At 42.1% G+C, this 13,823-nt stretch overlaps 1 protein-coding gene and 1 long non-coding RNA gene across 2 annotated transcripts in view; both read left to right on the top strand.

Moving 5' to 3' along the window:
- Positions 1 to 3,496, top strand: part of LOC141927150 (uncharacterized) — a 29,924-nt gene extending 26,428 nt beyond the window's left edge. Inside the window, exons 3-4 of the long non-coding RNA XR_012624305.1 lie at positions 784 to 997; positions 3,412 to 3,496. This is a non-coding gene — a long non-coding RNA (uncharacterized LOC141927150). The remainder of the gene's footprint in view (positions 1 to 783; positions 998 to 3,411) is intronic.
- The window catches only part of PDE6D (phosphodiesterase 6D), a 40,182-nt gene extending 26,889 nt beyond the window's left edge, over positions 1 to 13,293 (top strand). The window contains exons 2-5 of the mRNA XM_074834078.1: positions 4,402 to 4,490; positions 9,217 to 9,342; positions 10,190 to 10,295; positions 12,664 to 13,293. Of these exons, the coding sequence (XP_074690179.1) occupies positions 4,402 to 4,490; positions 9,217 to 9,342; positions 10,190 to 10,295; positions 12,664 to 12,745 (403 nt within the window). The 3' untranslated portion in view covers positions 12,746 to 13,293. The remainder of the gene's footprint in view (positions 1 to 4,401; positions 4,491 to 9,216; positions 9,343 to 10,189; positions 10,296 to 12,663) is intronic.
- Positions 13,294 to 13,823: the final 530 nt, after the last annotated feature.

Below are 13,823 nucleotides of genomic sequence, written 5' to 3'. Positions count from 1 at the left end.
CTTTAACTCCATACTACTTCAATGATTCATTTTGTTTGTACTAATTTTCTTCCTTCAAGGTTATTCTTAATTACCAGCGTGGTAATACATGGGAATCTTTTGCAATGCTAAAGCACTTAAAGATAAGTATGTATATTTTGATTTGTTTGAATGAGGTGATCTCTATGGCAGATACAAAAGAGAAAGAATTTCTGTTCTGAGATCAGAGGTATTCAAGACAACAAAACTTGGATTTAGAAATGCACAAACCATTTCCTTTCATCAGGCTAAGCAAAGCAGGTCTGTGAGGAGGCTAATTCATGTCATGTATATAAAGCAAGTCAAATTCCAGCTACTACAAAGCTTTTATGTAAGACTTTGCTGACCCAATAGGTGGTGGAATATAAATAGATCAACAGTACACCCTTCCTTCTGCTGTTCTGCCTAATCCTTCCTTGCCTTCAGCACTGAAGAGCATTTGATCTATTGAGTCCTAAATCAGACATTGTTTCCTACAAAAAACCCCAAAATCCAGGAAAATGAAAATTTAATGGCATAAGAGTGTTCTTGTGATTTTTAGAATGAGAAGCTGAGTTAGGAATATGCTATTGTTCTTCCTTTTTTTTCCATATATGTTAACTTCACAAAGCTGTAAATGCCTTGCTCTCTACTTGCACTCCTTAGCTACCCCTGCCATGTGGCTTGACATGAGCCACTTCAAAAAGAGTAATTGTGTTAAACCTGTATTAATTTACTTTCTCCTTTTGAATAATACTTAAAATGCCCTCTTCATCATGCCTGCAGGTCTCCACTGCTGCTCGGAAGATGGAGCACTTTTTATTTTTAGTAACAATATCTCTCATGCTGGGATGGAAGAATCTTAAACCAATTAAACACATTAGAAGATAACTGTGTGTGGGTTTGGTTCAAGATCTCCATTTTCTTCACTCTGGAGTATGTCCTAGTACCAGCCTTTCTATCCAAGATGACAGAAATAGTGTGATAAGCTGCTAACTAGGTAAGCAGTACAGCTGCTGCTTTGTCAGGTATTTCGTTGCCAAAAAATCACTTCTGATGGGCTTTGCCTTTTTTTTTTTTAATTCCATTACAGTTAAGTTTTATAAATTATCTCAGTTTTTACTTAGGAAATTTTTTCAGATGCCTGTTTCTTTTTAAACATTTATTTGTTTAAAAGAATGAATCTCTTGAATGCAAAGCGTTTTTTCAAATATAAGAGGATTGTGTGTATGCACTTTTAAGATTTGATGATTTGTTCTTCCCTTTTAATAGTGCTTCGTTACTGAGAAAAAACTTGTGAACTGGCTAGAGTATTCTTATCCCTTAAATATGTCTGGATCCACATATTTTAACTCTGTATACACTCTGAATAGCAGGTCGATTTAATTTTTTTATTTGCAGAAGCTGGAAAAGCATGTCCTGAACCTGCACATGCATCTGTCTAGGCCAGAAAGCCTTTAGCTACACTGACACTAAACCTTTATTTATTTGATATGGAATTTACATGGATTAGCAATGTCCAGATTGTTTAAATACAAGATACTTTCTAGGAACTGTGGCATGCATTGCTGACCTGCATGCTCTCATCAGCAGGGATATAGTCTTGAGCTTTTTATTTGTTCGTCATCTTTAATTTGACAGTCAGAATACAAAACATGGGGCAGGCTGTCCTGCATGGATTTACTCTTACAGTGGAACATCAGTACAGAATAAAGTCTGATAGCACTTTATAGAAGTCTCAACACCCCAGGTGTTGACATATCTAGCATCGTTCAGCATGGCAACGCAATTTGTTTCATCTCTCTTGGAGTGGGTTGAGAGATAAATCCTTATAAGGAGAAGTGACAGAGGTCAGTAGTCTACAGTAGTGTTTTCTCTCACCAGAAATAGTAGGTCACTATCACTCTAACTGTGTATTTCAAGTAAGGATAATAATTAAGCTGTGAGGCTACATATACTCTTTGAAGGGCAATTCTAATGTAATACTTTTGAAAATGGTAAACGTGATTTCAGAGTAGTCCAAAAATTGATAAGGGAAAAGGGACAGGAAGGTAAGGCAAATCAAGGCATGGCAAGGAAAAAAGGAAGATAGTCCAGTAGTTAGAGTACTGGTATAGCACTTGGGAGGCTGGATCAGTTCCTGTGCAGTGCTGGGTTTGCTGTTCTGGTTAGTGGTTCATCTCCAGTTCAGAGAAACTTGTCTACTGCTCAGTTTGGCACTACACAGCCTGTGGCCAGACCTGTTAGCTCATAACTCCCACTGATATTGATAGTGAACAAAGAGCAAGTACATACTTCTGAAGGGGATCATTTCTTAAAGGTAGTACAGGTTTTTGATAATCAAGTGCCCAATCTACTGAATTACTGTACAGCTAATAGTCAAAAGTGTTTGCATCGCAGGATGTTGTGAGATAAATTAATTTGTCAGTGAGATGCTCAGATTGTCTCATTTGCTATTTTTCCCTCATACATGGCATTTGATAGATTGCACACTGCTTTCTATGCAAATAGCTTCACCCTGGCTAGTTTGTATGTTTGTCTGTGGGAAGATGTATCGAAAAATGGTGGAATTTTTTTTACATTTTAAATTACGGTTGGGGCGGTTCCATCCTGCGGATTGTGTTGGCTGGGGACTTTGAGTTTTCCAGCCAGCACCACATGAAGTGCCCAGCCCCGCTGCAGGTTCTTCTTGCCATGCCGCTGCTCATTTTTTCTCTCTGACTTGCCTGCCTACAGCCCCCGTCTCCCTTGGTTTGCTAGCTGGGGAGACGTCTCCACTTTCCAGGTTTCTGCCAGGATATGGAAGTGACATATGGGGCCCTCCAAGGATAATGTTTTCCATCTTTTCCCCCTTTCACTTTTGCCTTAATCCCAGAACAAGTGGTAGACATTATATGTTTTAGAACAAGTCTAGAAGGGCATGAGCAGGATGCCCTATGCTCCCTCTTCCTGTGCTCCAAGTTGTTGCTAAGTTTTGGAAGCTGTAAGGCCATGCCTCTATAAACGGACTCATGCCCACATTCCCACCTTTCTCTTCTCTCTTGCCCTTTCAGTGGGACATGGAAAGTCTGGCCAGCTTTCTGGAAGGGAAAGGTTCCTCACATCTGCGCTGAAGCAGCCATCTTTCCTTCCCTCCTCCACACACGTAATTTTAAAACAAATGTTACCCTGTAATGCAAAATTTGCTAAAGCATCTGTTTCTTCCCTGGAGCTCTGGAAAAATGTTATCAATGTGACAAGTTTGTGTGAGTCTGCCTGGAAACTGTGTATGTTAGAGGATGAGTTCAATATGCATATCTCTGACAGCTCCTATTTATACCTACATCAAGGTCCATATTGTCCTTCTTCTACTTTTCTACCTCCCCAGTCAGTTCCCTGAGCAGTTGGTCTCGCTTTCTCACGGATAGTTTCCAGTCTCTTGTCTAGGAAGTACTGAGTACGAAGGGCACACTGCCATAAACCAGCAGAAGTAAACACCTGAAAAAGCATTGGTTTGCACGGGCTTATCTCACATATCCTGCTCTATTCGGGCTCCTTGCGTTTATGCTGGTGACTCCTCGGAGCCACCCTGATGAGCCGTGGAGCAGGAGGCTGCTGCTGTGCCTCAGGCTTACTGACGGCTGTATCCCTGTTCCAAATGGCATCGGGCAGATGTGCAGGCTCCTTGTTCTGATGTGTCAACGTCTGAGTTCTGTTACGGGAGAGGTTTTTCAAAGGTGTGCTTACGATCATTATTAATTGTCCCTTTGAAAACATGAGTATTTCATATTCGCCTATAACTTTAACAGTTAATCACTGATCTGGGCTTTTCGAAAGCTGGCACAGCCTCAATTGCTGAGAGTGAAAAGAGAGGATCTCTCTTTGCTTAGCGCTCAGCAGCTGAAGAATTCCCATGAGTGGCAGTTACCAGGTCAACAGCAATAGAACAACCCTTGATATTAATATTTTGTAAACTAGGAAAACAAGCTCAATCGGGTGTTATTCTTTTTCAAATATTATATAGGAAGCACTTCTTTTTCTAGCATTTTTCAAATGCTGGAGAACAGCAATTGTTTGTGTAGAATTATCTGTTATTGTTAGCAATGTTCTTGCTTCTCTGCAGCACAGTGACATTGCCTTTATCCTTTAGAAGCAATGGAAAATGATAAATGAGGTTAACAAGCTTCAGTCTAAAGTGAAAACTAAATCTGTGACTATACAACTCTTACTGCATTCATTCTGGTCAAGGGTTGGTTTGTTCATTTATTTTCTGGGAAAAAGTGTCTCTTTTACTTGGCCTCCTGAGAATCAGAAAACATGATTGAAACTCAGCTGGAGTAGCCTATTTCAGGGCTAAGCAAAGAATACTAGGCACAGTAGTTAGGGATGTACATAGCTTGTTTTCCTTAACTGCTTCCCAATCAGAAACTGGATGAACCTCCGGGATGCAGAAACAGGGAAAATCCTCTGGCAAGGAACAGAAGATCTGTCTGTACCTGGAGTGGAGCATGAAGGTACTGTGTGGCCTTATTGTGCATTTTGAGGCTGGCTGGTGCTGCATGTCTGAGTCACCAGAGTTGCGAGCGTACCCCTGCTTTGAAGAACAGATGTCCTGGCTGTGACTTCACACCTTCAGAGGCTTCCACCACAATAACCTGGGGACATGTGGAGAAGGGTGGGAGTGGATCAGTGGCTGGCAAAGGGGACAAGTTAAACGATGCTAAACAGGAAGCTCAGCTTGGATAAGGAATGAGTGGCTGACCTTTGCTAGGTTGATTATTGGTTCCAAAATTACAAGCATAAAAATATATTGACTTTTCTCAGTATAATAACAGGGTTTACTCAAGGTAGAGGTCAAATGGAGAACCAGTGGGGAAGAAGCATACACAGTTACTACCTTGCCTGGCCACAACTGTCCTAATATTCTCCTGCACTAAATTTGACCTCTGCTTTAAAATGGCATACATGACACATTTATTCTGCTCTCCAGTCCCTCTACCATTGCTAGGAAGGCCTGTTGCCCTTCCACTTCAGTCCCCACTGAGTAGCAGAGGTCTTCACTGTCCCTTACTCTTCTCTATTTGTGACAAAGCACTGTGACAGGTAACGTTCCTTGCCAAGAGCTTTGCTTCAGCTCTGTGAAGAGTCTGACCTCACTGAATTAATTTTGAAGGCTTTTCTATTATGTGAGTACCATAGCTGATCTCCAGTAAGTGGAGTGAACTCGATCATTTAATTATGCTGGTGACATTGATGTATTTTTGGTTAAGCATCAAGGACTGAGTTCTGCCTGTCACTACTAGGACTTACCTCTCCCATAAATTGGAAAATCTGTTGTGTCTGAAGGAGGCAACCAGCGTACAAAGATCCTCCTCTGCCGAGATTGTGTACAGAAGATCTGCGGCAAAACACTGTGAGTCCAGTAGTCTTCCAGCAATATGCCTGGTTTCAAAGCCAGCTTAAGGCACAAGAGAAACAAGTTGCCTTCTCCTCATTTGGTCCCCCCCCCGGTCACCATTCATCTGCTTTATGACAAGAGTTCATTAATAGGACTAGTAGTAGGTTGTCTCAGCTTAAGAGGGGCTTGATGCCAGGAATAGAGGATGCAGGTCAGAGCTAGGGGAAAGCAAAGCTGTGACTCAGCGATTACTAAGAGCATTTTCCAAGCTTTGTCTCCTTCAGCCTTGCTAACCTGTACTACCATTCTCATACCAGTGCTAACAGCAAACAGTTCTGCCAATAGGCCTTAACAGATATTTACTCATGCCTATCATACAAAATACCTATATTAAAGAAAAACATTCCAGCACCTTCATATACAACTGTAGGAAAGCAATTGAAATACAACTTTCAAAAGAAATGTGGTAACTAATCAGTTTAATACTAAATTTCTTAAGCTGCAGGTTAGTGATGCTTTGCCTTCTTAAAATAACTATGTGACAGGAGACCTAGGAGAAATGAGGAATCAGGCTTTAGAAAGCAGAAGAAAATCAGCCAGAAATATTCCCAGTCTTCCCAGATTTTGTGCTGCAAAATCTGCTCCTTGGAGGCATAGCTAGTCTTTGAATCCTCTTCACTCTGTCTCAACAGACTGTTGCACTGCCATGGTTCAGTGCAAACTGCAGAAAGGTGTGCTCTGGGGCAGAGAGGACAGCTGGAGCTGTGTCTCAGGAGGGTTTGTTGTGTTGCCCCATTTCCCTCCTGCCATCTTTCTCACTTTGGCAGATCATATCACCTCTCTGTGTGTCAGGTTTTCCTCACATATAAAACAGGGACCCTCACCTCCATCAGAGGAGCTTGGGGAATTAATTAAAACATACTCTGGCATGAGATTAATGCCCATTGTACAAGGAATTGTTAAGACCTTATCTGGTGTGCAGTTCAGTCATCCATCTAGAAGATGGATGACTGCAAACTGGAACAGGTGCAGAGAAGAGCTATTAGGAGAAGCCACTGAAAAGATTATGGATGGGATGATGGTCCTCCTTAGGAGAAGAGAGGAAAAAAGCCATTCTTGTATGGCTTAGCAAGAAGAGAAGGCTGAGATGGATAGATTATTCTCAATAAATAGGCTAAGAAAGGGGAGCAGTGTCCAACAAAGGAGGATAATCTGACTATGAATTAAAAGAAGGTGTGAGGAAATGCAATTCTGGTACAGTCCTGCAACAGAAACAGTCTGAGTAATTGTTTTAAAATTAAGGCCATGTGGTCTCAAAGTCATTATATAGTACGTGTGTGTGTGTGTATGTTCTGTGGCCATTCAGGCCAAATCACAGTCTAGACATAGCAAACAAAGAATCAAATATATAGTAGAGTGAATAAAATATATTTCCTTTAAACAGGACTTCTATTTGATTTAAGTACAGGTTTCTTTAAAAAATGAACTCATAAGTTTCAAATCATGATACTGTATTACTACCTAAACTTACTATTACCACTTAGATTAAATTGGATTGCTGCCGAAGTCTTAACATTAAACCGCTGAAAATAGGGAAAATCACTGCCTGAGCACCTGAAACTGGAACTAACCATCTAAACCAGCTTTTGAGAGCAGGAGCTTTTCCATGTACCCAGTCAGCTCAATTTAGTGACAGTGCATTCAAAACTGGGAGGCAATCTGGGATATGCAAATCCATAAAGTTTGGTTTCTTCCGATATACAAGCAAATCTTGGAGTAAACTGCTGAGGTCTAGCACTTGTAGAATCCCCAGTGTCGTTCCCAGTCACCACAGCCAGCTTTCATTCAGGAAATAAAAATAATCCTTTCATTATCTAATAAAAGATGTAGTTTGAAATATAAAATAAGTTTGGCTAAGATAGCTTTCTTTCTTACATGTCCCAAATATTTAAGGTTGTTTTATTAAACTATGTGAAAACATGATATGGATATTTTAATTGACTTTCAGTGTTTAACTAAATGCGGTTGGACCCAAAATTACTTGCTTAGTAAATTAGAAATGTGTCATTCATCACTTTCTAATCTAATCAGAATTAAGTATCTGACTAAATCTATGTTAGCTATGTAAGCACTTAAATAAATGTGCAAGTATAGTATATCCTCAAGTTAACAAAAAGCAGTAGTAAATTTAGGATAAAGTCTATGCTTACCTGCATTTCAGCATGTTTTAAAATGGACCTAACTGATGAGAATCTAACTTCTCTCTCTTCTATCTTTTTAATGGAAAAAAAGAGGTATAAAAGAAAAATTAGTTTAAAATAAGTAACTTTAATTAAAATTTCTGCTTGATGGTATAAATATCAGTTAAAATCTCTTAGATCAGATGCTTAAAGACTGCACAGTCCTACTTTTATTAAAAGTAACCTTTTATTTTATAGTTTTACAATATTAAAGCAAACATTCTCAGCCGTCTGTCTTGGGGATGAAAGAAATGTAATTACTAAATTGCAGAATAGTTTTAACAAGTCATTTTACACTTAACTGCAAGGGGATGTTTATTCACAACAGGCTGTAGTCTGTACTTGTGAGGGCAGTAAAGGATGGTGCCATGCAGATTTCTATGCTGGAAAAAAAAAAAAAGACTGAAAATAATTAGAGCTTTTACATTTAAAACTCTTCCTTTACACTTTTCATTTTCTTTTTTACTTCTTTTAAGCAAACTGTGGGCTGTGTACTTCACCATGGGATAGGATGGTAGCTTACATTCCCTAACCCTCCAGCTCTCTAGATTGGTTTCTTATCAAGGTCCTACTCCATTAAACTGTTCTTCATTAGATGGATTTGCCTGGGGTTTTGTAGACTTCCTTTTATTAAACAGCAGCCTGCTGTCTACTCATGGATGTTTTGATACGCTTTCCATTTAGGAACAGTTTGGCTCATAAAGCACATGCCAGCTGTATTCCCTCCCCTCTTTTATTTCTAATAAATTTACATGAAATATTTTCTATTACGCAGGAAGGATTATGTACAATCACACCACTGAAGTACGACGGGCTTGGGAGAGTTTTAGTATATTTACTCCCCCCCCGCTATTCTCCTGATTAGGACCTTTCAGCGTGTTAATCAGTGCTCCCAAACTGTCCCTTCTTTTACTCCTCCACTTTTAAAAAAAGCTTCATGAAATATCTACCAGGTACAGTTTGCCACTTGCTGTTAGTGTCTCACCCCTTGCAAGAGCCCAGAAACCCTGGATTGTCAAATTACTCTCTCTCTTAAACTCTCTAGTTCAGTACTGCCTGTGGGTCTCAATGTTTGGGGAACAGACATTTTGTATACTTTTACAGGATGACTTCCCAGAGCTGTGTGAGATGGCTGAAACAGTGCTGCTGGTCTGAGAAATAGCCGTTTGTGGTTTGCCTGGGGATGCACACACAATCTGAAAGGAGAAGAGAAGTGAGAAGGGCTAACACGCTTGGTGTACTAAGCAGCCCTTCGACTGCTTGTGATCATCAGCACACTTCCTAAAGTAAAAAATAAAGTTACATCTCATATGTTGACTTGAAGAATTGTGGGTTTTAGTAATAAACAACGAAGAACCGGGAGTCTGAGAGATCACTGTTGTATCCTTGGTTCTGTCACAAGTTTCATTCCTGGCTTGGGGCAAGGTACTTAATCTTGGATTTCACTCCTGCAAATGTAAAAACAAAGTCCTTTGTATTTGTATTTCTCCTGCTACTATGATCTTGTACTAGCACTAATCATTATTCGAAGTATTATAATAGCATCTGAAGCATCTGGGTTTGTTTTATTCTGTCCAATAATGCTTCTTATCTGTTTCACAGCTCGAGTTCCTAAAAAAATCCTGAAATGCAAAGCAGTGTCTCGGGAGTTAAACTTTTCCTCAGCAGAACAAATGGAAAAATTCCGACTGGAACAGAAAGTTTATTTCAAAGGGCAGTGTCTAGAAGGTATGCATCTGCTCTGTGTGCAGTCCTGCTGCAGCACAGGGAGTGACCCCCAGTGCAGCGGGGATTAGAGAAACTAAAATGGGTTGAACGTGGTGATTTTAATTTTTCAGAGTAGCACTGAACCACTCATCTTGTCAGGACTAATGGGCCACAGTATTAGGGATAGCATTTCATAAGTGTATTAACAGTTCGTTATGTAAGCAAAAAATCTGGGTAATCATGCTTCAGGGCATAAATCCACCACAGGCTGCCTGAGGCAAGGAAACAGGTTATTTTAGAGTCACCCATTATGGGGATTCATGTATCTCCCTCAGAAGCACCTATTGCTGGCCACTGCCAGACTGGAGGCTGGGCTAAAGGAGCCTCTGGTTTACTTTGGTTACAGCAGTGCCACCGAGTGTTGTCCCTGTGACTCCATAGCTGCACATCTGACCTCCCTCACTGCAGTATTACTCTTAATCTGGGGCAGAGCAGGGGGAGATAAAACATTGAGCTCCTTGTCTTTTGGGCAACCAATTGTACACTTAATCTCAACTCGATCCAGCCTGCAAGAGGGGGAGTGTGGTTTCCCTGTTTCCAATTAGGTGTGATGAAATTTCCACTGAATGCTAAGGAAGTGGTGTGGCTTTATCATTACCATCAGCTATTTTAGAAAGGGAGTATCTGCTTTAAGAGTAGGGCAGGGTTCAGTGCAGTTTAAGGCATACAAAGTAATTTAAATGTAAAATGTTGGCAGCACAGCAGGACAGTTTAGGGAGTTCCCCAGCCTGTCAGGTGAAAAGCAAAAGGACCATTTGTGGATTTTATCTTCTTTCAAATGCCTCTGGATCTTCTTTTTACTTTGCAGAATGGTTCTTTGAATTCGGTTTTGTGATTCCTAACTCCACAAACACTTGGCAGTCCTTGATAGAGGCAGCACCTGAATCACAGATGATGCCAGCTAACGTTTTAACGTGAGTGCCTTGGGCTTACAGAATCTGAGAGCAGGCAAAAAAAAAAAAAAAAAAAAGCAGTGTGGCATTTCCTTGGGGACCACAGTGGGAATGAAGAGAAGGAGCTGCTACCAACTCTGAATCACCCTCACTACTTTAGTTGTTGAGAGATAAAAGGGGCTAAGCCAACCTCATTACCTTCTTTCCCATAGGTCCAATTTGCATTAATATAGCAGTACAAGTTTAGAGAAAGTAGAACTGATCCTTTATTAGAGTTACTTAATTTTTCTGAAAGGTGAACTGTGAAAGGATTTTATAATGCTTTACAGCTGAATACCCCTTACATCCAGGGAAAAAAAAAGAGATGTTTGGGCCACTTTCAAATCCAGCTATTGATCACTCACTTTGTCCAAGGTGGTTGTTTTTCATGTAATATATCACGGTAGGAGCTGTTGTAGCGTTTGTTTCATCACTGTACCATTTTGCCAAGCTTTGCAAGTCTCATATTGGCTTATAAACTGTGCATTTAGTCACACAGAGTTGTATTCGGGGATAAAATACCCTTAACAGGTAGGAAACAGTCATTTTGCAGTCACCCGTAATGGGATTCACACACTTTCCTCAGAAACGTCTAGTGCTGGCCAGTGTTTGCACACTGACTTGTGAGTAGGTCAGCGATCCCTAGGACTTGTGTCAGAATAATGCACGCTGGGTGTTGCTCTGAGGTTGGACAGCAAGGCACAAGCTTTGGTGGGGGGACGGGAAAGGTTCCTTGAGGGAGGCCCCTGGGAAGCTGTAATCACTGACAAAAAGCCACCCTCCCTGCAGTGCTAGATGGGGGCTGGCAAGCACATGAGGAGCACGTTGCCAGCAGAGACAGAAGGGTATGGGAATCCTCCTGCCAACGAGAGGCAGACAGGGAGCAGCCAGTCTCACCGCAAGGTCACTGTGTCCTCTGGAAGACCCTCTCCAGCATTTTCCCTCTCGTTCCCTGTCTGGAGGAAAGCCAGTCGCATAGAGAAGGCACCAGGATGGGAACTACCATCACTGATTTCTATTCACAGCACGTTTCACAGAGAGTGGACTCAGAGAGAGCATCAGTGTTCAAACACTGCTCCCTGGCACAATCTGCTCAGGACTCTGTAGGTGCTACACATGTCCTTGGCTTCCAGAGCCAGTGGCTTTCAGTCAGGACAGGAGGAGCCAGATTTCAGAATCAGAGTAAAGAAATAAAGACATCTGACAAGTTGGTTTTGTCCATTTTGGGAAATCAAGGCATTTTCAGGACTGGGAGTTGAGAGAGTCCATTTCTCAAATGACCTTGAGGATTTTCCAGTGTCACATTCTTTCCCTGGAGTCTGTCCACTTGTCATGGGCAGCCCAGATCTCTCTCCTATTCATGGAAGTGTCCTAAAGTCATTCTTGAGGCTTTTCAGCAGAATCAGCAGCCCAAAGAAATCCAAGTTTTTTTGTGGCCCAAAGAAATCAGCTTTTTTTAGCTGCCAAGACTTGGAGAGCCCCTCACTTTCTGATATTCCCAAAGACCTCATGTTTGTCTCTGTTTCCATAGCGGGAAAGAATGGAGATGTGGTATTTGGTGCTAACTGAGGCACTCTGCACAAAGGATTCCCAGGATGACTGAATGTCAGACTGAGAACATTCCCTGACATTTGAGTTCAAGCATTGGCCACGCCACAGCAAAAACCTTACGCTCTTGCCAGGTTCAGCTTTGCCAGCATTTACAGATACCAAGAGCCACAGTGGAGATGGAACTGCTCTTTTGATTTTCAAGAGCCAAAGTTCTTACTTTTGTCTACCAAAACCTCAAAGTCAGCACCTTAAATCATCAGAGCTTTTGTCACACCCAAATCTACATTTCCATTGCAGTTTGTATAAAATATGCTTGTGTGTTTGCATTTAAGCATTGCTTGAGGGAAGTGACATGTTAAGTTGCTTGAAGTAGCTTGCTCAGCACTAGAGGACAGAGATGGGGAATAAAAAAAGAATTCCCATTGGTTTTCACAAATCACTGCAGAAAAAGAGGGGCCTGAAGGTGCTGGGACTGCTAGTTTATTTTTAGCAACAGACATGAGCAGAAGTTTGCTGTTTGTGAGCCCTCTGCAGCCTGTGTGGTACTGTGCCCAGAAAGGGGGTGACACGGGAGGGATGGGGGAGCTGCTCCACGTAGGAATGCAGTGGAGAGCTCCTGCAGCCCTGACGGCCCCCGGATCAGGACACAGTGCTCACCGCACGCGGCTCCAAACCCCAGCTCCTGTTGCGGGGGTCAAGGTGTCAGCCCAGGCTTGTCAGAGCAGTGAGGGGAGCAGTTGTTTTCTACTGTTCATGCATTGTTCTAATACCTCTTCTTTCTCCTCTTTTCCTTCCACAGTGGTAATGTTATTATAGAAACCAAATTCTATGATGACGATCTTCTCGTAAGCACTTCCAGAGTGAGACTTTTCTACGTTTGAGATGGGGCTTTTTGGAGCTGTTTTAGTTTTCCTCCATACAGTTCTTGGTGCAGAACCCCCCGACTATCCAGTGGAAGACACTCCTGTAGGCGGTGACCCTGGGGACCAGCTCAACGTGGGTTGTGACCTTTGCCCATCAGTTATTTTGCTTTCTTCTCTGACAAGACCAGACCAAACCCTCAGAGACAGGACCATCTGCTCAGCGGGGCACTGGGGAATAGAGGCTGTCTCTGAACACGGGCAAACGATGGTCATGCAGAACCAATACTGTAAATTATGTTAGTCTCATCCTTTGTACTTCTCTGGATCCTGGTATAATCTCCCATTTCCACTCACACCAAATTTGCAATGCGTTTCATTTTTGGGGGATTAAGTTAACCTTTTCATTTTTCTCATGTTGTAGGTTTTTATCCTTTCACTGGATTTCTGTGTAACTGGTCCACACATCCTCTTACCCTGAACTTGTAAAATAGACTGTGATATCACCTAATGTAATTAAAACAAATTTCTCAATTAAAACATTCCTACCGTCCAAAGAAGGGAAGAAATGTTAGTTCTGTGCGTTTTCCTTTCCGTGATAAGAACGCCTCGCAGCAGGCACAAACTGTTATCACTTAAGCCAGCAGCAGAACCGGCCTTTCCACAGCCCTGCTTCTTCCACAGCCCCCGTACCCTTGTTAAATTCCTCTTCCTCCAGCTGACCACGTAGGAAAGGTTTCCTGACTGTTTCTCCTTGGCCTCGTTTCTGTCTGTTCATCCTGCGTGCCCAGTCACCACTTTCTTGAGCAGCACTGCACGCTGTTCTGCTTTTCTAAGTTCCTGGGGACACTCAAACCCCCCTGGAAATCCCGTGTTCCCCTGAGCCCACCAGCCTCAGTCCTGGGCTGGGCTGAGTGCCCTGAAGCGCAGCCACAGCTGCGGTTGCTGATGCCAGCAATCCCCACACGCGCGCGGCTTTAATGACACGTGGTGACAATTTTGCTACCACAGGCTTCTCAAGCCCTACCGCTGCTCTTTCCCCTTGTCGTTTATAATTCGCTCTAGCGCGTGTAAACCTTGGGAAGGCGGCACCTCCAGC

This window comes from Strix aluco, chromosome 9, assembly GCF_031877795.1.
Source record: "Strix aluco isolate bStrAlu1 chromosome 9, bStrAlu1.hap1, whole genome shotgun sequence".
In the NCBI taxonomy this organism is placed as follows: Eukaryota; Metazoa; Chordata; class Aves; order Strigiformes; family Strigidae; genus Strix; species Strix aluco.
Note: the sequence above shows the minus strand (reverse complement) of the source record. Positions and strands in the feature narration are given on the sequence as shown.